This window comes from Thecamonas trahens, assembly GCF_000142905.1.
Source record: "Thecamonas trahens ATCC 50062 unplaced genomic scaffold supercont1.24, whole genome shotgun sequence".
NCBI classification, from domain to species: domain Eukaryota; order Apusomonadida; family Apusomonadidae; genus Thecamonas; species Thecamonas trahens.
In genome coordinates, this window is record NW_013657656.1 from 258,552 (window position 1) to 281,757 (window position 23,206).

Here is a 23,206-nt window from a genome sequence, read left to right on the forward strand (position 1 = left end):
CCCGCGCTCGACCCGACTATCGCTAGTGCCTCGCCGCTGCGATCCGCCCCTCCTTGTTGTTTTTTTTAGATCGAAGTGTGCTCCACGCGTTAAGTTGGAAGTGGTGGGGGTGGGTGAGGTGCTGGTGCTGGTGCTGGGCGGGGGAGGCGCTCGCGCTTGCCTCTAACTAGCCTGAGGGGGCAGGCACCACACATAGCATCCGCTCGGCTGTCCGAGTGACGGTGGCGGGTGCGATATGGACTGGGATCGAACATCATTGGATGCTGTGTGGCCATAGTCGTTCGTTCAGGGGCTTGGTGGTGGCTACTGGCGGGGGTTGGGGCTGCTGACGGTGGCATTCGTCTCTCTGCTCAGCTTGGGGACTGCGACATGCCCTCGCCAACCACGACTGTATTGGCACTTGCTGCACTGCTGGTGGCGGTGTATGTGGCACAGTGGTCACCAGTGCCTTGTGTACTCCATCCCCATGCCGCCGCAACGGTCTCGGCCATGATTGCCCTCGCCGAGTCGGAGTCTCTGCCGCTGTACAGCTCGTTTGCCGAGGCGAACGAGGCTGGCCTGCCTGGGAGAATCAATGTTTCTGTCCTGGCGGAGAGCAAGGTGCTGGAGCGGTTGCAGGCTATCTACGATCCACCCTTTGGCCTCGTCGACATCAAGATCCAAGCCTACCGCGACTCGCCGGTCTTTGTCTTTGCCCACGGCTCGGACGGCGATCGGACGGCGCCTCGGCCCATGGCCATGCTGGATGATGTCATGGCCGCCCACGCTCCGCGGACCTTCTCGTTCAAGTCGGTAGCCGGCAAGGTGCTGGGCGATGCAATCAAGAGCGGGTGCGGGAAGAGCGCCGACGGCGAGTATGTCTACCACGCGACGTCGATTGTCAACTCGCCAGTCCATGGCCTGCAGTTGGCGCACATATTGGATGTACTTGGGGGCTCCTTCGCTCCGCTCGTCTCCAACTCGCCGCGCATGCCGCATGTCCAAGTCTGGGCTGGTGGCATTGGCTCGGTCTCACACACCCACATTGACGACTACGCCAACGCGTACATCCAGATCTCTGGCTCCAAGTCCGTGCTCCTCTCGCCGCCGGCCGCCCACACTGTGCTCCACACCTTTCCTTACCTCCATCCCGGCCACCTGCAGTCGCAGGTCTTCCTCCACCTCCCACACAACGAGACACTTCTTCCGCACTTTGATCCTGCCCGCCGCATTCCGGGCTCGGTATTGGCCAACGTCAGCGCTGGCGATGTGCTGTTCATCCCGCCGCTCTGGTTCCACACCGTTGTCGCAACCTCGGTCGACTCGATCTCGCTCTCGGTCTGGTCGCCATCGCCGCCATCGGCTGCGGTCAACAGGGTTCTCGCCCGCGACTTTCCGCTCTGGGACGCCGACCACTACGACCGCGACTCGCGGCTGGCCTTTGCGCTCGACCTCCTGGGACCGATTGTCGACGCTGCCCTCGTTGGCAACGGGTATGACTCGCGCGCCCAAGTCTACACCGCTCTGCTTGAAGAACGGTACGCTCCGCTCCTTGCTCAGGGCATGACCTCGCTACTTCCTGTCGACGACGCCGAGCTCGGCCGCTGCGGCTTTGCGGCGCACAAGGTTGCGGAACGAGGCGCCGCCGCCCGTGCTGCAGCCAACGAGCTCCCGCTCGAATCGGAGGACGCCGATTATGCTGAACGCGCCAACGCCGCCCTCGCCAGCGTCGACGATGTTTCTGGCGCCCGCACCCTCTACACTTTCAACATCATTGAGCGAGTGCTCGAGGCTGCGGGTGGCGTCGACATCGTCGCCGCCGTCCTGCGCGACAACGGAGACCCGAGCTGCATCCAAGCTCAGCGAAAGGCGTAGCTCGAGCCCGGCCCGGCGGCAACCCGCGCCACGCCACACCCGTCGAGCTCGCCGAGCACGATGGGAGTTGCGGCGTCGTCGGTCGTCCCGCTCCCAACCTGCCCGTGCTCGCCCCAGCCCCAGCTGCAGACCGCACCCTCGGCAGTGAGGGCAACTACGTGCTCAGAGCCCGCGGCGATTGAGACGACGTCGCCGGGTAGTGGGAGCGAGACAAGGCTGGTGGCGCCACTTCGGGGAGTCGTGTCGAGCAGGACGCCGCGGCTGTTGGATCCAGCAGCCGACACTGCGCCGCTCGGAGCGTGCACAAGACTAAACGACCAGCCGGCGTGGACTGAGCGGAGCGGCCCAGTGCCAGGCAGCTCGCCAGCTACAGGTGTAAAAGTGGGAACGATCTTGTCCGCGCACTCTCCTACACCAAGTGTGCCGTGCGCAGCGGCGCCGCAAGCAAGCACACGCCCGTCGGCGAGCGCAAGCGTCGACGTCTTGTAGCCGCAGGCCACGCTTACTGCATCGCCGATGCCGCCAACCTGCTCTGGCGTGCAGACGAGCACCTTGCGCCCGGTGCGGTGGCTGTCAAGCACGTCAGCGGGAAGGCCGAGCTGGCCAAACTTGCCATCGCCCCATGCGTAGACCTCGCCGGCATCGGTGACCGCCATCGAGTGGCGCATGCCGGCGCTGCAAGCCACAGCCACGCGGCCTGGACCAAAGCCCGAGACTAGGCCCGGCCCGAGGCCGTCCGGCCCGGTACCGAGCTGGCCAAAGGCATTGGCACCAGTGCCGTAGATTGCGCCTGACGCCGTAACCACCAGGCTGTGCTCCCAGCCAGCTGCCACGCCCACCGCCCGCTCGCCGCCGAGCGCCTCCATCAGCGCAGCGAGCACTGTCATCTCTGTTCGCGATCCATCGCCGCCGAGCTGGCCGACGGCATCGTCGCCGCACCCAACAAGCGTGCCGTCGGCGAGGAGCACAACTAGGTGGCCGGCTCCGGCAGCGACGTCGACGACGTCAGCAACAGCCTCATGCGGTAGGCGCACCTCGACTGGAGCGAGACGGTCGTCGCAGTCGCCTGTGCCAAGCTGTCCGTGCGAGTTGGCCCCCACGCCCACATCGTCTTGCCGTCACCTGCCATTCACGCGAGCAGACGCAGATGAGTGTCCATCCGCAGGCAAACCCGCCCAGCCTGCAGCAGCTCCAGCCGCAACCAACCCAGCCGCACAGCCGCTGAGCTACACAGCCCATGCCGTTGCCATCGTACTGCATGTTCACCTCCTCCCATCCTCCCCATCCCCACCACTGCAGGAAATCAGACCAGAGTCAATCAGCCAGACCCTTTGTGCTTCCAATCGATGTCATTGATGGCTGGCTCGCTGGCTCGCTGGCTCGCTGGCTGGCTGGCTGGCTCGCTGGCTCGCTGGCTCGCTGGCTAGCCGCTCCCCCCCCAGACTCGCCCACCAACGGCAAATCTTCCCACCCAACTACGTTACATACACCAGCAGCACATCATGGAGAAGGTTCGGGCCCAGATGGCCAAGTGGCGCGAGGAGGTCGAGACGGCCAACGACCGCATCGAGGAGCTGGAGGCACAGGTCAAGGTATGCTTCTTCCCCAACTCTCAATCCCCCATCCCTCACCCTCTTCATCTCCATCCTCCCCTCCTCCCTCTCGTCCACAATGCGCGTGCCGCCTGTCCCTTTCCCAAAAACTTTGCTCCTTCGCTGCCTTTCACCAGAAACACAGCCAGGCACCCTGCTCGGCCTAGCCCCGTGCCACCATCCACGCCATACTCGCCACCGCCCGCCCTCCCCACCAACCACACACCGTGCCCACACACATTATCTTCCCCTCTATTTCCTCCCCTCCTCCCTCCACAGCCGCCTTCTTTCCCCCACCCCACCCCCCCCCCCCCCCCGCGTCCCCTCGCATCTTTCGTTATGTTTTGTCATGTCATGTCGCATTGAACGGCAAAGAAAGAGACCAAGACCAGACCCCCCTACATACTCACGCACACACGTATATTCTCTGTTTAGTCTGTGAGCGAGGAGAAGGAGGCTGCGCTCGCCGAGGCGGAGGACGCCCGCCGCAAGCTGCAGCTTTCGCAGGACGAGGCTGAGTCGCTCGAGGCCCGCCTCGCCGAGGCTGAGGACAAGGCTGCCAAGGCTGTCGAGCGTGCCGACCAGGCCGAACAGGCCCGGTCGTCGGCTGAGAACCAGCTGGCGCTTGCCGACGAACAGGGCGGCGATGTCGGCGAGCAGCTGGCCGCGCAGCGTGACGCTGCTCAGGCCGCCGAGGCCCACGCCGAGGACCTCGAGCGCAAGCTGCGCCGTGCCGAGGAGCAGATCGAGGAGCTCGAGAACCAGGTCGAGGATCTGTCCAAGGTCAAGGATGACCACCACGAGGCCGACATGCGCGCAGAGAACGCCGAACGCAAGATCAAGGATCTCGAGACCCAGCTCGAGGAGATGGAGGAGAAGGTTGCCGAGGAGAAGGCCAACGCCGAGAAGGCCAAGAACGACCTTGCCGAGACCCTCCGCGAGCTCGGCATCGAGTAACTCTCGTTGCCCTGCCGTGCGCATACTGCACCCCATGGACCCTTCCCCATTTCCCCTCCTTGTCGAGCTTAAATCCATCACCTATTCCTACGCTCTACCGCCACCGCTTGCCCTTTGTTGTCATCAGGGCTCTGAACCCTCGTTCCGTCCAGCCACCGCATGTGCCACGTGTGAGCTGGTCAGGTCTCGTCAGCCTCTGCCCCCACCCCCACCCTCCCACCCACCCACCCACCCCCAAGCTCCCACCACTGCACACACCTCCCTCCCTCACTCACCCTTTCTGCACTCTATGTCTGTAGCCGACCTCGGCGTCCCGCTCTATGCCGTCGTCCGCACGACCGGCAACATGGTGTTTGCTGCCGGAGGCGGCGGCGGGTCGGCGACGGGCGTGCCCAACACCATTGCCGCCTGCTCGCTCTCATCATCCGGCCGCATTTCGCTTGACTCGCTGACCTCGACACACCCGCATGCTGTCATGACCCTCGCTGCCGCACCGACAGCTGGCGTCCTCCTTGCCGCCGAGGAGGAGGCCATCGGCGTCTACGACATCGCCCACCTTCTGCCCAAGGGCACCCTGGCTGGCGCACCCGCAAGAGCCGCTGCTGCTCCCGCAGCAGCCGCACCCGCGGCCTCCTCGCCGTCGACATCAAAGGCATCGTCGGCGTCGGCGTCGACATCAACAGAGCCTGCGACGGCTGCGTCGGGCGCATCAGACGAGTCTGATGCGCCCAAGAATGCGTCCGATGGTGACGACGCTGCACCCGGCACTGCCCTCGGCCTCACAAAGATTGCCGAGTGGAAGGCTGACCTGAGCAAGGACGAGCCGCGAGTTCGCAAGGTTGTTGTTGCTGATGCTGCCCGGCTGGTGGCCACAACCGGCTCCGAGGGCCGCATCCGGGTGTGGAAGCTGGAGCACCCTGAGTACACGCGGGTCCACACCCTTACTGGCCACACCGGCGTTGTCCGTGACCTCGCCTTCAACATGTACGCCTCGCGCATCGCATCAGTCTCGCAGCAGGACGGAACGCTCAAGATCTGGAACGTCTCGATGGGCTCGCTCATCCGCTCGGTCGCGGTCGAAACCGTCGCCGCCGCCATCGAAGGCGCCCTCGACTCGGGCCCCATGTCCGCCGTCCGCTCGGCTGTTGGCGGCTCGCCCGGTCGCGCCAAGGCGGGCTCCAAATCACGCCTCTCGTTCCGCACCGTCTTCTACAACCGCTCCTCAAACCGCCAGTGCCTCATCCTCGGCCTCACCGGCAAGATTGCCGGTGCCTCGGAGCCGTCGTCGCACGTCGCTGTCATCGATGCAGAGACCGGCGCCGTCGTCACCACCCTCAAGGTTGCCGATGAGCCCATGACCGCCATGGCCTACGCCGACGATGGCTCGCTGCTCGGCATCGCCACCGGCGAGCGCGTCTACATTGTCCAAGTCTCGGCCTCGCCTTCGGGCCTGCTGCGCCTCGCCCACTTTGTCTCGGTCACCCCACACCCGCTGCTTGTCACCTCGCTCGCCTTTTCGTCCAACAACTCTCACGTGCTCACGGTCTCTGTTGATCGCACGCTCGTCGCCACACGCATCACCGGCTCCTCCCGCTCGCTCTTCCTCGTCATCGCCCTCTTCCTCGCCACCGCCGCTCTCTACTACTACTTTGTCCTCGCCTGATGCGGCGCCATCGCCCATAAAGTCACCGTATAGCCGCCTGTATCCGTATTGTAGCTGATGGCAGCTGTTTGCGCCCAATCAGCGCCACTGGTCCGTGGAAGCACTGCTCCTGCGTCTGCCTCCGCAGATGCGCGCTTCCACCTGGCAGAGCGGCCGGACACTTGGTCATTGGCGACAACTGTAGCTCGACGACGACAAGTCCGATTGACTCGACGACGGAACATTGCTTTGTTGCAGTACATCATGCTCCACCATCTTGACGCCCGAGCTCCATTCCGTAAACGCAATGAGCAAAGGAGGCATCATTGACAGCAGCGGCAGCTGGCGGCTGACGCCGGGCCGATAAGCGGCCACTCAACTTGACACCACTCGACCCGCGGCCATGGCGACGAGCAAGCACGACCGGCTGATGGAGCTGTTTTCTGTGGCGCGGCGGGAGGAGCGACCTCTATACGTGCAGGCGCCCATGGTCCGGTACTCGAAGCTCCCATTCCGGCTGCTGGTGGCCGGGTATGGCACCGACGTGGTGTACACGCCCATGATTGTCTCGGATGCCTTCCTCAAGTCCTCGCTCTCGCGCGACTGCGAGCTGATGACCTCGCCGGCAGAGACAGCGCCGCTGATTGTGCAGTTTGCGGCGGCAAACACCCGCCAGTTTGTCGATGCTTCGAGCATGGTCTCGCAGTACGTGAGTGGCGTCGATCTTAACTGCGGCTGTCCCCAGGGGTGGGCCATGAGTGACGGACTCGGCTCGGCCCTCATTGCCAAGCCCGAGCTGGTCAAGGACATGATTGCCACCACGGTGGCCCAGGCCGAGTGTCCAGTAACCGTCAAGATCCGCCTCCGCGACACGCCCGAGGAGACCATCGAGCTGGTTCGTAGGCTCGAGGCTGCCGGCGCGGCATGGATCACCATCCACGGGCGGACGCCGGCAAACAAGCGCGGCGGCGACGTCGACTACGACGCCATCGCCCTCGCAGCCTCGGCCGTCGGCATCCCGGTCCTTGCCAACGGCGACATCAACTCGGTTGCCGACGCCCATTCGGTTGCCGCCGCCACAGGCGTCGACGGCGTCATGTCTGCTCGCGGCCTCCTTGCCAACCCGGCCATGTTTGCCGGCTTGGACTACACCCCCATCGAAGCCGTCCGCGAGTACATCCGCCTTTCCCTCGCCTACTCGGAGAAGTTTGTCCGCGTCCGCTACCATGTCCTCACCATGACCAGCGCCATCCTCCCGCGCTGGGCCCGCTCTGCCCTCGCTGAAGTCCACACCGTCTCGGACATCTTTGACCTCTTCCTCTCGCGCTTCAACATCGACCTCTCGCCCGCTGCCGCCGATCCCACCAACTCTCCTGCTCCGTGATGCCCAGCTCGCTTTAGCGCTGGCCACTGCAGCAGATCCCGCTGATGGGCCTGCTGCAGCCGCCGAGCTCTTCGCCCGTGCCACATAACACCAACTCATGCGTCACCCCCATCCCCCCCCCCCCCCCCCCCACCGCATGTGACCCCTCCACACCGTGACTCGCTTTCGAGCCCATTGGAAGGTGAGCCAGACTCTCTCGAGCCAATGAAGTCGGGCGAGGCGAGACAGAGACAGAGGCGGAAGCCAGCTGGTATCACTCGTCTCATGGCAGTAGAAAGAGAAGGAGGCATAGGTGGTAGTGACGGCAATAGCCAGGGCGGCGGTGGTGCAGGCAGGCAGCCTGTACCACCGTCTGCAGTGCCGTCCACTGCTTCCACCCGTGGCGCTGGGCGCGGCCGAGGACGTCGAGGCTCTTCCCGGGGAGCACCCCCCGGGTCCTCGCGCGGCCGCCCCGGACGTTCCACAGGCAACAACAACAAGATTAACAACAACAAGACCACCAACAACAAGACCACCAACAACAAGACCGACGCAGCAAATGCTTCTTCTGCTGGGAATGGGATCAAGGCCAGCAGTTCTGGTGCGGCTGGCGCGAGCAAGAGAAGGAACAGGCGCAGGAACAAGGGCAAGGGCAAGGGCAAGGCTGATGCTGGTGGTGCGGCAGCGGCGGCTTCAGCTGCAGCTGATGGTGCTGCAGTTGATGGGGCGGCTCAGCCCCCGCGCCAAGCCCGCAGCCGTAGCCGTGGTCGGGGTCGTGGTCGTGGTCGGGCCGGCCGTGGTCGCGGTCGCGGTGGTGCCGCGTCTTCCGGACGCGGCAAGCCCGTGCTTCGGGCGGATGCGCCTGCGTTTGTGCCGGGCGCCGTTGTGGCGACCTCTGCGACCTCTCAGGCCAACGCGCCGACGGGAGGCGGTGGCAAGAAGAAGCAGAAGCGGGGGAAGAACCGGAAGGGCAAGGGCAGGGCACCCGAGGCGGGCAAGGGCGGCTCGAGCCGCGGGCCTCCGCCATCAAAGGCCCGTCCGAGTGTGGCGCCAGCGCCTGTCGACACTGTCGGGCACTCGACGCTGGCGGCTGGGCTGATGCGCGAGCTGGTGAGCGGCTCGTACGAGTGCATGGTGTGCATGGACAACATCAAGTCGCACACCGCAGTCTGGTCATGCGACCGTTGCTTTGCGCTCTTCCACATCTTCTGCATCAAAAAGTGGGCCCGAGCGGCCGAGGCCGGTGAGCCATGGCGGTGCCCTGGATGCCAGCACGAGGTCCACTCGCGGGCGTTCAAGTACATGTGCTACTGCGGCAAGGTGAAGGAGCCCGAGTTCAATCCGTACATCACGCCGCACTCGTGCGGTGACAACTGCGGTAAGCTCCGCAAGGGCACTCCGTGCCCACACCCGTGTACCATGCCATGCCATCCGGGCCCGTGCCCGCCGTGCTCGGCCACAGCTCCGGCTCGCCCCTGCTTTTGTGGTGCCACCACGTACGTGCCGCGTTGCTCCGACGTTGACGCCGGCCGCTCGTGCGGCGCCGCTTGCGGCAAGCCGCTCAACTGCGGTCGCCACACGTGCGCCAACGAGTGCCATGACCTCGGCTGTCCGCCGTGTGACATTGAGTTTGAGCAGACGTGCTATTGCGGGAGCGAGACTCGGGTCCGCAACTGCGCGCTCGCTGAGTATGACATCGGCTTTGCCGACGATCGCGCTTTCGCATGTGGCTCGACGTGCGGCAAGAGCCTCGAGTGTGGCGAGCACACCTGCGGGCGGTCGTGCCACAAGGGCCCCTGCGGGCCGTGTCCACTGGAGCCGGAAGTAGTGACTACTTGCCACTGCGGCAACAGCGAGCTGGCCACCCTTCCGGCGCCGGCGCGCGAGGCGTGCACCGATCCGATTTCGTCGTGTGGTGGGTTGTGCGGCCGCGAGCTGGAGTGCGGGCAGCACCCTTGCCCGCGCGTGTGCCACCCGGGCCCATGCCCGCCTTGCACTGCCGCGGTCGAGGCGTCGTGCCGGTGCGGGTCGACGAGCGCGAGCGCTCTCTGTGGGGTGGTCAATGCCGACTCGACCCGCAGAGCCGCCAATGCAGCCTGCGCCCTGCCCGAGGTTCGTGATAGCAACGGCGACCTGCTCGCGGCGTACCAGCCGCACTACGAGCCGCTCGACACCACTCCGATCCGGTGCAAAAAGGTGTGTACCGCGCGGCTGCATTGCAAGCGGCACCGGTGCCGGGAAGTGTGCTGCCCGCTCAACCCCGACCTGCCGGCAGCGTTTGGCCGTGACGACCCGGGCGGGCTCCACATTTGCCGACGCGTGTGCAACCGCGAGCTGTCGTGTGGCAACCACCGTTGTGAGCGGCTTTGCCATCGGAACGCGTGTGGGGAGTGCGGCAACGTCTCGTTCGACGAGATGGTCTGTCCATGCGGCGCGTCGCGGATCCTTCCGCCGATCGAGTGCGGGACTGCACCGCCGCAGTGCTCACAGCCGTGCTCGATCCCGCGACCGTGTGGACACCCGATGGCTCATCCGTGCCATCCGGCCGGCTCGCCGTGTGCTCCGTGTGCGTTCCTCACGTCGCGGCCGTGCAACGGCGGCCACAAGATCATGCCGCACGTCCGGTGCTCGCTCTCCAATGTGTCGTGCGGCGCGCCGTGCGGCGTGGCCATGCCTTGTGGTGAGCACACGTGTCGGCGAACATGCCACTCGGGCGAGCACGTGGTGGCCAAGGCAGCGGCCGGCGACGGGGCCGGCCCGTCGGACGCTGTGCCTGCCGAGGCTGCTGACGATCCCGATGCGCCTAACCCGCAGTCGTGCCGGCAGGCATGCCACCGGATGCGATCGTCGTGTTCGCACCGGTGCCAGGCGATGTGTCACCCGGGCGAAGCATGCCCGGCAGTCCCGTGCTCTGCCCGAGTCCGGGTCTCGTGTGGGTGTGGGCGGATGAGCCGCGAGGTGGTCTGCTCACGCGGAGGGCCGCCCGAAACCGAGTCGCGCATCGTCCGAGCGCTCGAGTGCGACGAGGAGTGTGCTCGGGTGGCGCGCAACGCGCGCCTCGCGCTCGCGCTCGACTCGTCAGGCACAGCTGCGCTGCCGACTGCTGTCGAGTACTCTGAGTTTCTCCAGGTTGCTGCCGTCCGCGAGTCCGCGCTCATTGCCATGCTCGAGCAAACGTTTGGCAAGCTCCTGGCGACGCCGTCGACGACGTCGACCAACCTGCCGCCCATGCCGGCGTCGCAGCGCGAGGTTGTCCACGAGCTCGCGGTCGTCTACCACCTGCACTCAGAGTCGTACGACACCGAGCCGCACCGACGGGTGGTTGTTTCGAAGCGGGCCGACTCGCGGTCGCCGCCGATTCTGCTCTCCGAGTGGCAGGCGGTGGTGCGGACGACCCGCAAACTCGAGCGCGAAAAGGCAGCAGAGGCTCGCAACCTTGGCGTGACGCTCGACCCGGAAGAGGCATCGGTGGAGGACCTCAACGCGCTGCAGATCTACGGGCTCGACCCGTCGGTCAAAACTCGCAATTTGCTGGCCTTCCTCATGCCGTTTGAGAACGAGTACCGGCTCCAGTGGGTGGACGACGAGAACGCGCTTGCCATCTTTGTCTCGCACATCCGTGCGATGCAGGCGTACAACCTCCTCAACGGCCGCCGCTTCCCGGTCCGCCTGGTTGCGGTGCCAACTCCCAGCTCGCGCGCCTCGGCCCGCACCAGCAAGCTCTCGGGCGCCGCCAAACGGCGCAAAAAGCTCACCTCAATGTCCACCACCGCCCGGCCGCCACCAACTTCGAGCGCAGGAGTGTACGAGAACATGGTCGTCCAGTCGGAGGCAATCGCGCCCATCGCCTTCAACCCGTTTAACGTCCTCACTCGCACCGACCTCGTGCGGGAGGCCACCGAGGCCACGTTTGCTTCTCCACCCAACGAGCCGGCGTCCAACGACGACGGTGACGAGTCGTGGGAAGATGCAGCCGGCCCTGACGACGGTGAGTCTGCCGAGTCTGCCCCCAATACCGACCATTAACACACCGTTGTTCGCGGCTTCATTCCACGCTCGCGGCAGTGCTCGGCCCGCCACCATCGTCCAGGAGCACAGTGGCAGCAGTCGCAACGGTCGCCCCGGCTGTGCCGACCACCACAGTGGTGGCCGCGGCAGCTGCAGCAGCTGCAGCGGTAGGCTGCGGCGGTGGCGTGGGAGCCAGCGGCACCACCCGCGCGTCTACCGGGAACGGCGGGATAACAGCAAGTGCGGCGAGGAGCGCCGACGCCTCTGGTCGCGCGTCTGGATCCTCAGCCCAGCTCGAGGTGATGATGTCGGTGAGGACGCCTGGCATGGCCGTCGGCAGCTTCGGGCGCTCCTTCTCGACCGCGACTTTCATCACTAGCTGGACTCGCGAGTACTTGTAGATGATGCGGCCGTCGCCGGCGCGGACCGCAAACGGCGGTGTCCCGGTGAGCATCTGATAGAGGACCATGCCAAACGAATACATGTCGACCTTGTGCGAGTACCGCTCGTCGCGGACAACCTCGGGCGCCAGATACAGCGGCGTACCGATGACCGTCATTGTCGAGTCGGAAGAGACCCGCGAGACACCAAAGTCGGCGATAACCGCGCGCAGCGAGTTGTCGACCAGGATGTTGCCAGGCTTGAGGTCGCGGTGGATGATTGCCGGCTCGACTGCATTGTGCAGGTAGTCGAGTCCAGTCAACACGCCGCGCGCGATAACGAGTGCGTCGGCAATTGGAAGAGCGCCCGGCGCAAGCATCTCCTCCAGCGACCGCGGCACGTACTCCATGACCATCATCCGTGGCGACGCCGCCAGGCAAACCCCATGTACCCTCAGCACATTCGGATGGTCAAGCTGTAGCAGCAACGCAGCCTCGTCGTAGAACATCTGGGTGGCCAGTGCTGAGGTCTTGAACAGTGTCTTGACCGCCACCTGCACACCGGTCCGGCTCGCCCCGGAGCCGGTCATCAGCCGGGCCAATCGAACCTCACCCGATGCGCCGACGCCAAGCAACTTGCCAACCACAACGTCGGTCACCGCCAGCGCGCGTGCTTCCAGTAGCGCGTGCTTGCTCGCGCGCTCCTCCAGCGTGTCGATCCGCTTCTTCCGCCGCCCCATTCGCCCAGGCTTCCTGCTCCCGTCGATCCGCTTTAGACGCTTGCTTGCCGGCGGCGCATCAGGAGTGCAGCACTCCTCTGCTTGCCGCTTGGTCTCGACGACGGCCGCGTTGCCGTGGATTGGTGCGTCGCGGAGCGGCGAGAGTGGCCTGCGATAGCGGCGGACAGCTGCGGCAGTTTCTGACGTTGGCGGCAGCGAGGCGAGGTACGCCAGCGCATCGGTGATGAGCGTCCGCGCCTGCTCGCGGGCCTCGGGTGGAATAGAGAAGCTGATCTCTGTGTTCGAAAGCCTCCCGGTCTCCAGCACCTCCTTGATGGATGTCAGCGACTTGAGCGAGACGGCGCCGTCTGCGGTGGCATACGGCAGCTTCCAGCTCGCCTTGCGCTTCGGGTTACCGACCACCAGAAACGACGACATCGGCAGCTGCGACCGTTTGTTACATGCCAGTACGCCGTCAACCACATACCGTCTGCTCGCCATGTCCCTCTCTGTCTGTGGGAGAGGTGAACCACTGTACGTCACGGAAGCGTGTTGGCACAGGCCATGGTATGCATGGCAGCACCAACACTGAACTGAAGGGAGAGACGAACACTCGATGAGACGATGGACCATGCAGACAAGGAGTCAGACGATGGACCATGCAGACAGGGAGTCAGACGATGGACCACACAGACAGGGAGTCAGACGATGGACCACACAGACAGGGAGTCAGACGATGGACCATGCAGACAGGGAGTCAGACGATGGACCATGCAGACCAGTCAGACGATGAATCAAACGATGACGCAGACAATGAATCACAGTGTACGAAAGGACGAACAAGTTCATTGCCCACATTGTTCATTGGCGCCACCTCACACCAACCACTTCCTCCACCCACCCCACCCACCCACACACACACACACACACACACACACGCATACCACCTCGTAGTCTATCCCCTCGTCACTCCCTCCATCACAGACATAGTCACTCTACACATACACATGCCTCGTCCATACCCGCTACAGAACCTCCTCGTCCTCGCCCTCGCTCTTGCTGGTGTCACACTCGCTCTGTCGCTGCCCGGTGCTGATGCTGCTTGTGGTCGGTGCCTGGCTGGCTCATGCTCGGATCCGGTCTGTGTCTGTGCAAGTTCAGCTGTCACAGAAGCTGATTGTGGCCTGTGCGTCTCGCCGGAGACCTTTGCCGGAATGGACTGTCAAGACGCCTCACCCGCCCATGTCTATCCGCACCGCCTCCTTTTCCGCACGCTGCGAATCGCTCGCGGCTTGGCACAGCGCTGGTCGCTGACACTGACATGCTTGTTGTTGGTGCGCCCGACGTCGACGCTGTCTTCCTCTATCCGCTGACTGACGGCGCTGCCTCGCCCCTCGTCCAGCCTGCTTCACTCTCGGGGCCGCCCGCCTCGGGCTTTGGCTCCTCCGCCGTTCTCGGCTCAGCCATGATCGCTATTGGAGCGCCGAACGGATCGCCATCCCATATAGGCGGTGAGGTGCACGTCTATGCCCGCACTGGCGCTGTGGCTGGTGTGTTTCTCGGAATCGTTGCGCCCGACGAGGCCTATGTCGGCCTTGTCGGCATCGCCGGCCTCGAGTTTGGCGCCAGCCTCGCCTGGTCTGAGCCCATTGGTATGCTTGCTATTGGCTTACCGGGCTACAACCCGGGCAGCACGCCCGGTGCTGGCGGCGTGGTCGTCGTATCGTCGGCGGCCGGTCCAGGCGGCTCGTGGGCGCCGGCAAGCGTCGTCGCCTCGCCCGTCCTGGTTGCTCCGTCCTCTGCCAGTCGCACCGGTGGCCGAACCGGCGCCGCCGTGGCTTGGCTCAGCTCTGCTGGCCGCGCAGTGGTATTTGTGGGTGAGCCGGGTGACGGCGCTGGTGCGCTGCCGACCAACGCCGGGCGGGTGCACGCATTCTTTGCCAACAACCCGGCGAGCGCGGCCGCCTTTTCGCAGCCGGCTTATCTTGCCGCCTTTTCGCCGCCGACGTACTCAACTAGGTGCCGCATTGCCACCGCGCCGTCAACCGCCGGCTCACGGTTTGGGGCGTCACTTGCCGCCGGCCCGAGTGGCGTCCTGGTGGTTGGCTCGCCCGGCGTTGCGACCACATGCGTCTTTCGACCGGCTTCCGACCCTGCGTCATCGCCGTTTGCCAGTATGGTCGATGTCTCCTCCCTCGAGCTTCCGTCGGGGGCACCAGGCGACGCCAGCTCAACGTTTGGCGCGGCTGGCCTGCTCGCCCGCAAAGACGTGGTCTTTGTGGGAACACCGTCGGCGACTCGGACCGCGCCGACGGTCGCTGCGGCAGCGGGCATGGTATTTGCCTATCACATCCCGGGTATGACCGACTACGACGCAGCTTTGCCTGTCACGGCGACCGTGCTCGAGATTCTTGCGCCGGTAGGGGCCAGCGCACCGAGCGCCAGCTTCGGCGCTGCGCTCGCGTCTGGCCCGCTGGCAGCCTCCCACATGTACGTCAGTGCGCCGGGTCTCCCCTCAATGGCCAACGAGGCAAACTCGGGTGGCGTCCTTCCTGTGCGGACGCGCTACTGCCTCGCCGGCCAGTACGTGACCGACACGGAGTGTCTGCCGTGCCCGGCTGGTGACTTCCGGCCATCACTCAGCTACGCGGGAACGTGTCTCCCGTGTCCGATCGGGTCGTACGCCAACGCCGCATCCGGAGCAACTAGATGTGAAGAGTGTCCGCGGGGCACGTTCCGTGACACCGCCGGTGGCGCTCTCGTCGACGCGTGCACACCGTGCCCGCTGGGCATGTATGTCAACGCCACCGGCGAGGCCTCATGTCTCCTCTGTCAGTCGGGCAGCTACGCCGACACCGAGGGCTCGTCGACTTGCGCCGCGTGTCCGGTCGGCGGCGATTGTCGGGCCCTCGGTGTCGGCATTCCGCAAGCACTACCGGGCTACTGGCGCGACACAAGCGCGTCCGGCTACGTCTTTACCCAGTGCCAGGCACCAAGCTCGCGATGTGCCGGGCGCAACCAGTGTGCGGCCAACTGGGTCAATCCGCCGCTCTGCTCCGACTGCGCACAGGGCTACTTTCTCAAGCAGGACTACACCAGTGACCCGCAGTGTGCCAAGTGTCCCAAGTTTATCATGGCCTACGTCGCCGGCATCATCATCATTGTCCTGAGCGTCTCGGTGACGCTGGTTAACCTCGCGCGGAGCGCCACCGTCTTTATGACCTCGATCGGAGTCGGGCTGAACTTTATCCAGATTGCAGCCGTGCTCTCGACCTTTGACGCCGGCTGGCCGCAGCAGACCCAGAAGTCGCTCAACTATCTCACGCTCTTCAACCTCAACCTCGAGCTCTTTTCCATCGAGTGCGTGCAGTCGACCGGACTCTCGGTCGCTGGCAAGCTGATGGTCAAGCTCGCGCTCCCGCTCCTCTTCCTCTTGATATTTCTCATCATGTACTGTGTGGTCAAGATCTTCTACAAGTGCCGGCTCTCGTCGGTTGCCGAGGGCTCGGGGACGCAGTCTGTGGCGAGCGGGGCGCACACGGTGGCGGTTGCATCAACCTCGCAGTTCCGCTCGCGCTCGCTGCTGAAGAATGCCAAGACGTGGGAATGGGCGGTGGTCAACGCTTCGCTCTCGATGCTCAACCTCATCTACATCTCAATTACGCTGACGTGCATGGAGGTGTTTGACTGCGAGGACGAAGACGGTGACGGAGTCTTCCGCATGCGGTCACAGCCAGACGTCAACTGCTACACCGCTCAGTGGCGCAAGATCCGGCTGTACGCCCTTGTCGGCGGCGGGGTGTACGGTCTCGGCATCCCGATGCTCTTCTTCTTCCTTCTCAAGTCGCGGTCATCCAAGCTCCACCGGCGGTCGGCTGTGCTCCAGCTCGGTCTCCTCTACCGCAAGTACACCAAGTACTCGTACTTGTGGGAGCTGGTCATTATTCTCCGCAAGATTGTGGTTGTCGGCGTCAAGCTCTTCTCCTCGCAATTTTCCGAGGTGACCCGCATGCAGATTGTGTTTCTGGCCATGACATTCTTCTTCCTCCTCCAGTGGGTGCTCAAGCCGTATCAGTCCCGGCGGGCAAACCGGCTGGAGCTCTTTACGCTCTTTTGCGTCATCGGCGTCCTCCTCTGTGGCCTCTTCTTCCAAAAGGCGCTCGGGATGACGCCGTCGACAACGGAGCGGTTTCTGGTCGGCTACGTGGTGCTCGGCATTGTTGGTGCCGCGCTGATCGCCATTGGCTTTGTCATTGGATACGACTTCCGCAACGCGCGGCGGATGAAGAAGCGCGGCATGGTCGGTGCGTATGCTACCGAGGACGTCCAGGTCTACCCCCACTTCTTCCGCTCGGGCCTCCGCATGGCCTCCGAGTGCCGGATGGTGACGACGACCGACCACTTTTCGAACCTAATGGTCTCTTACACGTACGACGTGTACACCCGGACGCCACGGCCGCGGATCGAGGTCCGCGGCGCGGCCCGCAATCGTTTTGGCAACGTCCGGTCGTCGTACTTTGACGGCCGGGTTCAGATCCAGCATGATGCCACTGAGAACCTGTACATCGCCTCGGCGCTCTTCCCACACCCGGGCAACTACGTGCTGCGGTTTGCCGGCGGCGTCCCTCTCGAGCCACCGTCGGGATGCTGCACACGCCGGCTCACCGACCGTGCGCGCGAGGAGCGCGAGTCGCTCTGGCACCCCAAGCGCATCCTCATGGACTACGCGCTGGTGGTGACCGAGGCGGCAGCAACTGGTGACCAGCAGCAGTTTACCGACCTCGAGCGCCTGCGTGGGCGCAATGGCCTCCTCTTCTCGCCGGTCGAGCAGTATCTTGTCGCCGGTGCCGTCTTCTTCCGCATCAAGATCCCGCACGCCCACGGCGTGGTCGTTCTGCAGGACGAGGGCGCGTCCGAGACCCACCTCATCAAGGAGAAGCGGGCATCGTACTCGGCAGACACCTTCCACGCCGACACCTACTCGGGCGACGTGGCCCTGGTTCCCGGCCGGGTCACAGTGGTGGCCTTTATGCGCGACGACACGCTCGAGGCCGCCATGAGCTCGTCGCACGGCGGCGGGCGCCGCCGCCGCCAGCGCGCCTCGGGTACAGGCGGCGAGCTGCAAGACATCCAGCTGCTGGAGTATGTGGCGGTCGAAGGCGGGACTGGCGTTCAGTCGCCGTCAGGTGGAACCGTTGACGCGCGCCATGGTCGCGGCCGCCGGCGCAACACGGTCACTGGCGGCATCGCCGCGCCGCACCCGAGCCATGGCGCTGCTGGTGCAACGACGGCTCTGGCTGCGTACGATTTTCTGGACGAGGAGCGCCCAGTCTCGTACTATGACGAAGACGCCGGGGTCGGCCTCGACACCGTCGACGTGACCATGCTCGGCTATGCCGACTTTTCGTCGTCGTAGCCCGTCACCGGTCAAGGGTGTGCAGCGGCGCCGGATGGGCCGGCACCGCGTTGAGGTGGCGAAGCTCGCCAGTGTCGGGTGTAAACCGCAGAAAGTAGGTGTGCAGCACGCGGTTGATGCGATCGGTGAAGTCAGACGGGCCGAGGAGAAGCGTGTGATGCAGGCCCGTGGCAATGTACGCGCCGAGAGCCGCCAGAGCCACCAGGAGCGGCAGCGAGTGGACGAGCCACGGCAGCGAGAGCCAAGCGGCTGGCGGCGGCTCCGAGCAGACATAAAGCGCGGCGTAGATGTTTGCAGCGACGAGGAGGCCCAAGATGGTCAGATACCGGGCACGGAGACTCCGCAGATGGCGCAGATGCTCGCTCATCCGAGCCTCAAACACAAAGATGTCTTCGAGCTGAGCCATCCGCTCTGGGTGGTACTCGGCCGCCGCACTCGCGCCACCTCCTCCTGCCGCCCCTGCGCCCGCCTTCGGTCTGCCGCTCGAGCCACGCATCCTCGCCCCGCTTCCTCTTCCTCTACTTGCTTCGCCCGTGCTGCCTCCCTTTGGTCGACCCATCCGCTTGGCCGCCGCACGCAGAATGGCTGCTGTGTTGTCTGTCGTCGCCGCCGCAGACGCCGCCACAGCCTCGGCCGTCAGCCCAGCGCGTTGTGACATTCGGAGGTGGAAGGGGGTGGGGTGGGGTGGGGTGGGGTGGGGTGGGGTGGGGTGGGGTGGGTAGAGTGGTCTGTGGTGTGGTCGTCGTCGCCGTCGCCGTCGTCGTCGTCGCTGCCTTGTCACCGGGTGCCAGCACGCCTGGCCCGGTCTGACTCGGGTCGGGGAGAGGATATGACCCGAGAGCCGCGGATGGGTTTAGTTATCGGGGGCCTTGGCGATGTCCATGGTCTGGGGCTTGTCGGCGGCGGGTGCGTAGCTCGGTGACGTTGGTGCGTAGGTCGGTGACGACGGGGTAAAGCCGGCAGAGCTCGAGGCAGGAGCGTAGCCGAGTGATGACGGGGTAAAGCTGGGTGTCTCCGTCGCAGGCGCATAGCCTGGTGATGAGGGCGCGTAGGTCGGCGATGACGGGGTGAAGCCTGACGGCTCCGTGGCGGGTGTAAAGCCGGCCTGCCCAGCGGGGGTGAAGCCTGGCGTAGCCGCAGGCGTAAAGCCGGCAGTCGGCTCTGCCGCCGCAGGGGCGTGGGTCGGCGATGACGGTGCGTAGGTGGGTGAAGATGGCGCAAATCCAGTGCGGCTGGCCGCAGGCGCGTAGCCTGGAGACGACGGCGCGTAGGCCGGCGACGACGGGGCGTAGCTCGCAGTCTCGGTTGCAGGTGTAAAGCCAGTGGTGGGTGACGACGGCGCGTGTTTGGGAGACGACGGCGCGTAGCCGGATGCCGGTGGTACGCCGGCCGGGACGTAAGGTGCGGACGTGGCGCCGTAGCTGGGCGATGCCGGGGCGTAGCTCGCGGTCTCGGTCCGGCTTGTGCTGGGTGTGTAGCCGGTGTGCGGTGGGGCGGACTTTGCCGGCGTGGAGCCGCCTTGGTCGATGCGGAAGGTGGTCGACGAGCCAGCCATGGGGTCCTCGGTCCCGGACTTGCCGGATCCGTGGGCAAAGTTGACTCTGATGAACGAGCCTTCAAAGATGGTGCAGTGCATGGCGGCGATGGCGCGCTGGACGGCATCCTTCTTGTCAAAGGTGATAAAGCCGTAGTTCTTGTCGGGGATTTGGCGGAACTCGAGCACGTCGCCAAACTGCGAGAAGGCTTGGTACACGCTCTGCCGCGTTGTCTCGCGCGATAGCCCGCCCACATACACCGTGTATTCGGCATCCTCCCGCGCCCGCTTCCCGCGCCCTCCCTCGCCCACATCGCCATCGCCCAGGCCCTTGGCCACCTTGGCCGCCCCTCCGCCATCGCCACGGCCTTCATCGCTGTCCTCGCGTCGCCGCTTGCTCCCGACCTCGCCGCTGCCGCAGCCTGTCGCTGTCGCCGCCTCGGCCGCCGCTGTCTCCGCCGCTGCAGCAGCAGCAGCAGCCTTGGCCTCAGCCTCAGCCGCAACAGCCTTCTCCGCCGCAGCCTTGGCCTCGGCCTCGGCGCGCGCCCGTGCTGCCTCGGCCTCAGCCGCCGCCGTCGCCGCCGCCTTTCGCGCAGCTTCGGCCGCAGCCTCGCGGGCTGCCTTGGCCTCGGCCGCCCGCGCCGCCCGCCATGCCGCAGCTGCACGGTACTTGCTCGTCAGTCCATCCTCCTGTACCGTCAGTGTCACTGCACGTGTGCTCATGGCTGGCCGGGGTGGTGGAGTGAGGTGGCCTCACGTCCACAGCCGACGAGCTTGTCACCCCCGGCTCGGCGGCAGCTGGAGCCGTCGCATACGATTGATTGGCTTTACGCCCATATTAGCGGGTCTCGACAGCGTACATGGTGTATGCGATCTGGGTATGTTGTTGTCTATGCAGGAGGACCGAAGCTTGGGCTTGCAATCATTCCCAGGCCGGGGCTAGTAGCCATGGTAGCAGTCGCCGCAGCGTGAGAAGATGTTGGTGAGAACAACGGCGAGGAGGGCAGTAAAGAGGAAAGAGGAGATGACCGACCACGAGATGACCTTGATCTGTCGCCGGTAGACAGCAAGATCGGTCCACTCGATGTATACCGCGTCCTGGAGAGAGATGCCTGGCGAGTAGAACGAGTTGAACTCAGTCTTGGCCATGGCGTTCGACGCTGACCGCTGGCAGGTGTCGAGAATCTTGCGCGACTTGATGCGTAGGCCACCGATGGCCTTGGCCCGTTCCCACATACCCTGCCGCCGGCCGCCGGTGACGTCGATGGCCGGGAACACCCGACACCCGTAGTTGCGCGGCTTCGCGCACGCGCACGCCCACACGCTGACCTGCTCGCGCGACGTCGATGGTCTGGTCACAGGTGTGGTGTAGCTCGGGAGATGTAGGACGCCCGACTTGGTCCGCAGCTTGGAGATGTGCTCGCCGGTCACGCCCTGCCTCCAGCCGAGCTGTGGATCGGTAAATCGTGCAAACGAGCCGGCCGCCAGTGCCTCCAGCTGCGGCGAGCCGAGGTCTGGGACCGGCCCGTTGTACATCTCGACTGGATCGTTGAGCACTCCGAGTAGTGCGAGATACACCCCACCAGTGCACGCCGCCACCGCACACGCCACCGCCATGGTCCCAAGCACGATGAAGAACTGGGCCGAGAGCTCGTCGTCGTGGTAAAAATTGATGTCGTCGATGTGCTCGGTCACGCCCGGCAGGTACCAGCAGAAGAAGATAATGATGGCGACGACAGGCACGACAACTAGGAAGAGCACGAGGCCCACCACAAGCGGGACAATCGGCTCGCCAGACCCGTAGCCGAGAAATCGAATGATCAAATAGGTGTGGAAGAGATGAACGAATGTAACCGTGAGGTACATGGCCGTAAACGGACACGGCTCCACGAGCGGGAGCCACCATGGCCGCGCATCATCAGCCGCGCCCGCCTGTCCTCTGCGACCTGCTTCCTGCTCCAGCCGCGCCACATCCGCCGCTGCCGCTTCAAGATTAGCAAACTCCACGCTTCCCCTCCTGGTCCCAGCCCCCGCCCCAGGTCTTCCCGGCGTTGTTGTTCTTCCAGGTGTGGTTGCTGCCGCAGGTGTGGCTGCACTCGGCCTGGTAGCCACCACACCCCGTGCTGCTACAGCCTCTTCATACGTAGGCAGCTCAATACCAGGACCTCCGGTGTAGCTTGGTGGTGACTCGGGAGTCGACATGATGGCTGCACCGTACGAGCCAGGCGAGTATACTCAGAGAGTACCCACGAGGTGCAGCAGAAAGATGTGTGCAGCCGATGGAAGTGAGGCCGGTGATGCGAGTCCGATTTGACGTGACCAATTGGAGGTCATCGGAATGGGGGTGAAGCTGCGGTGATGGTTGGAACCGATGGGGGACAGGATGGAAGGAAAGAAGGAAAGGAGGCGATGGAACGGTGGATCCATGGTTGGAAGAGGAAAAGGAGGGGGGTCGTTATCATTGACTCGGCGTCGCTGGGTGTTGCGTGTCGAGAGAGCCGTCGCACTTGCACTTGCACTCGCGCTCGCCGCCCTGGGTCTGCGCTCGCTCGGTCGCTATCCAGCGTTGCTCGGTCGCTGCTGGACTTGCCGCCCTGTGTCTGCGCCTACGTTGCCGCTATCCATCGCTTGGCTGTGGCCGAAGGAGCCAATCGTCGATGAGGACCCGTGTGCTGTCGTCACCACTGTTGTTGAGGACATAGACCCAGGCAGCGATGCGGACGCCGCGGCCGAGGGACGGGACAGTGGCAAGATGGGCGAGGCGGAGGTACCATGAGCTCTCGGGAGGAGCGTCTGGGTCGTACTTCTCGATGGCATCGGCAGCGTGGAGCTTGGCGCTCCAAGTGGCTGGGTCGGGCCACGACATGAGACGGCCGGCGCCAGCAACCTCGGGCGAGTCAACAAGCATGGCGCCTGGATACGGTGCGTCATGCTTAGGCAGGAACAGCTGGAGTCCCTCCATGTGCGCGGCGTGGCTGACAGCGCCGGCTGTCCACTCGGCTGTCCACGGAGCGCCCGAGTCGTCGTCATCGCGGAGAGTGCCGTAGGTGAACATGCGCGCGATGGGCGTGTGTGCCCGATCCGCCATGGCCTCATCAATGGCCGGAAGCAGGGCATGCGGCGCAAAGTATGCTTTGACTGCAGCTGCATCGAGCTGTGCGTGATGCGCAGTGAGGCCGAGCGTGAGGACACGCATGTAGGCATCCGACGGGCTGCGCGGCTCCCAGCTCGCCACGTCGGGCGAGGTAAAGGTGACGATGGGCGCATCCTCAAAGGTGCCGACACACAGCGCGCGGCCGTACCACCGCGAGGGAAAGAGATCAAGGCCATCGAGGCCAGCATCAACAAGCGCAGCAGGCGTCAGGCTCTTCGGCACGGGTGCCGAGTCGTTCTCCTCGCTCACCACGTGAACAAACTGATCCCATGTGAGCCGATGGATGACGCCAAGAACATAGTCGCCATCAGCATCATCACCGGCAGCTGCAAGATCAGTCCGCTCGATGAACGCAACACCGCCGGTCCACACGCTCGACTCGCGATGAAAGGAAAGGCGGAAGCCGTCGAGGCGAAAGGGGAGCGAGTCAGACGGTGGTGCCGGATTGGCACACGCCTTGTGCGGATGGAGCATCGAGGGCAGGATGGAGCCGTCGAGGTAGCACATGAGTCGGTCGACGAGCATGTTCGACCCATACGACATGTACCATACCCCGTCCTGCATGGTGGTGGTTGGGTGGTTGGGAG

General features: G+C 64.8%; 12 protein-coding genes across 12 annotated transcripts in view; 5 read left to right on the top strand and 7 right to left on the bottom strand.

Annotated features, from left to right (window-relative positions):
- Positions 1-257, bottom strand: part of AMSG_05628 (uncharacterized protein) — a gene marked incomplete at both ends in the record, with an annotated part of 1,507 nt that extends 1,250 nt beyond the window's left edge. Inside the window, one exon of the mRNA XM_013902243.1 lies at positions 242-257. Coding sequence (XP_013757697.1) covers positions 242-257 — 16 coding nt within the window. The remainder of the gene's footprint in view (positions 1-241) is intronic.
- A 1,759-nt stretch (positions 258-2,016) lies between these two features.
- On the bottom strand, positions 2,017-3,114 carry AMSG_05630 (BNR repeat domain-containing protein; the record flags this gene model as incomplete). Its single annotated transcript, XM_013902244.1, has 3 exons — positions 2,017-2,082; positions 2,109-2,930; positions 3,061-3,114. 3 exons carry the CDS (start codon positions 3,112-3,114, stop codon positions 2,017-2,019), a joined length of 942 nt encoding a protein of 313 aa, XP_013757698.1.
- A 212-nt stretch (positions 3,115-3,326) lies between these two features.
- Positions 3,327-4,476, top strand: AMSG_05631 (uncharacterized protein). The gene is made up of 2 exons (XM_013902245.1): positions 3,327-3,446; positions 3,882-4,476. The coding sequence occupies exons 1-2, from the start codon at positions 3,357-3,359 to the stop codon at positions 4,401-4,403; spliced, it is 612 nt and encodes a 203-aa protein (XP_013757699.1). The 5' UTR covers positions 3,327-3,356; the 3' UTR covers positions 4,404-4,476.
- A 216-nt stretch (positions 4,477-4,692) lies between these two features.
- Positions 4,693-6,066, top strand: AMSG_05632 (uncharacterized protein; the record flags this gene model as incomplete). The annotated part of the gene is made up of 1 exon (XM_013902246.1): positions 4,693-6,066. One exon carries the CDS (start codon positions 4,693-4,695, stop codon positions 6,064-6,066), a length of 1,374 nt encoding a protein of 457 aa, XP_013757700.1.
- Positions 6,067-6,448: 382 nt separating this feature from the next.
- Positions 6,449-7,429, top strand: AMSG_05633 (tRNA-dihydrouridine synthase; the record flags this gene model as incomplete). The annotated part of the gene is made up of 1 exon (XM_013902247.1): positions 6,449-7,429. One exon carries the CDS (start codon positions 6,449-6,451, stop codon positions 7,427-7,429), a length of 981 nt encoding a protein of 326 aa, XP_013757701.1.
- A 646-nt stretch (positions 7,430-8,075) lies between these two features.
- AMSG_05634 (transcription factor protein) lies at positions 8,076-11,434 on the top strand (the record flags this gene model as incomplete). Its single annotated transcript, XM_013902248.1, has 2 exons — positions 8,076-8,213; positions 8,249-11,434. The coding sequence occupies 2 exons, from the start codon at positions 8,076-8,078 to the stop codon at positions 11,432-11,434; spliced, it is 3,324 nt and encodes a 1,107-aa protein (XP_013757702.1).
- A 19-nt stretch (positions 11,435-11,453) lies between these two features.
- AMSG_05635 (TKL/DRK protein kinase) lies at positions 11,454-13,535 on the bottom strand (the record flags this gene model as incomplete). The annotated part of the gene is made up of 2 exons (XM_013902249.1): positions 11,454-12,959; positions 13,521-13,535. 2 exons carry the CDS (start codon positions 13,533-13,535, stop codon positions 11,454-11,456), a joined length of 1,521 nt encoding a protein of 506 aa, XP_013757703.1.
- Positions 13,536-13,729: 194 nt separating this feature from the next.
- On the top strand, positions 13,730-18,078 carry AMSG_05636 (uncharacterized protein; the record flags this gene model as incomplete). Its single annotated transcript, XM_013902250.1, has 2 exons — positions 13,730-13,736; positions 13,817-18,078. 2 exons carry the CDS (start codon positions 13,730-13,732, stop codon positions 17,929-17,931), a joined length of 4,122 nt encoding a protein of 1,373 aa, XP_013757704.1. The 3' UTR covers positions 17,932-18,078.
- On the bottom strand, positions 17,936-18,589 carry AMSG_05637 (uncharacterized protein; the record flags this gene model as incomplete). The annotated part of the gene is made up of 2 exons (XM_013902251.1): positions 17,936-18,375; positions 18,487-18,589. 2 exons carry the CDS (start codon positions 18,587-18,589, stop codon positions 17,936-17,938), a joined length of 543 nt encoding a protein of 180 aa, XP_013757705.1.
- Positions 18,590-18,784: 195 nt separating this feature from the next.
- AMSG_05638 (RNA polymerase II 215kD subunit) lies at positions 18,785-20,188 on the bottom strand (the record flags this gene model as incomplete). The annotated part of the gene is made up of 1 exon (XM_013902252.1): positions 18,785-20,188. One exon carries the CDS (start codon positions 20,186-20,188, stop codon positions 18,785-18,787), a length of 1,404 nt encoding a protein of 467 aa, XP_013757706.1.
- Positions 20,189-20,277: 89 nt separating this feature from the next.
- Positions 20,278-21,718, bottom strand: AMSG_05639 (uncharacterized protein). Its single transcript, XM_013902253.1, has one exon. It carries the CDS (start codon positions 21,665-21,667, stop codon positions 20,405-20,407), a length of 1,263 nt encoding a protein of 420 aa, XP_013757707.1. The 5' UTR covers positions 21,668-21,718; the 3' UTR covers positions 20,278-20,404.
- A 163-nt stretch (positions 21,719-21,881) lies between these two features.
- AMSG_05640 (uncharacterized protein) lies at positions 21,882-23,162 on the bottom strand (the record flags this gene model as incomplete). Its single annotated transcript, XM_013902254.1, has 1 exon — positions 21,882-23,162. One exon carries the CDS (start codon positions 23,160-23,162, stop codon positions 22,083-22,085), a length of 1,080 nt encoding a protein of 359 aa, XP_013757708.1. The 3' UTR covers positions 21,882-22,082.
- Between the last annotated feature and the right edge of the window lie 44 nt (positions 23,163-23,206).

Excerpts from the sequence above, each read along its gene's own strand:
- AMSG_05631 (XM_013902245.1), top strand. The coding sequence starts at position 3,357 with ATGGAGAAGGTTCGGGCCCAGATGGCCAAGTGGCGCGAGGAGGTCGAG. Across the intron at positions 3,447-3,881 it reads AGCTGGAGGCACAGGTCAAG|TCTGTGAGCGAGGAGAAGGA; the intron begins GTATGCTTCTTC and ends TTCTCTGTTTAG.
- AMSG_05639 (XM_013902253.1), bottom strand. The coding sequence starts at position 21,667 with ATGTCGACTCCCGAGTCACCACCAAGCTACACCGGAGGTCCTGGTATT.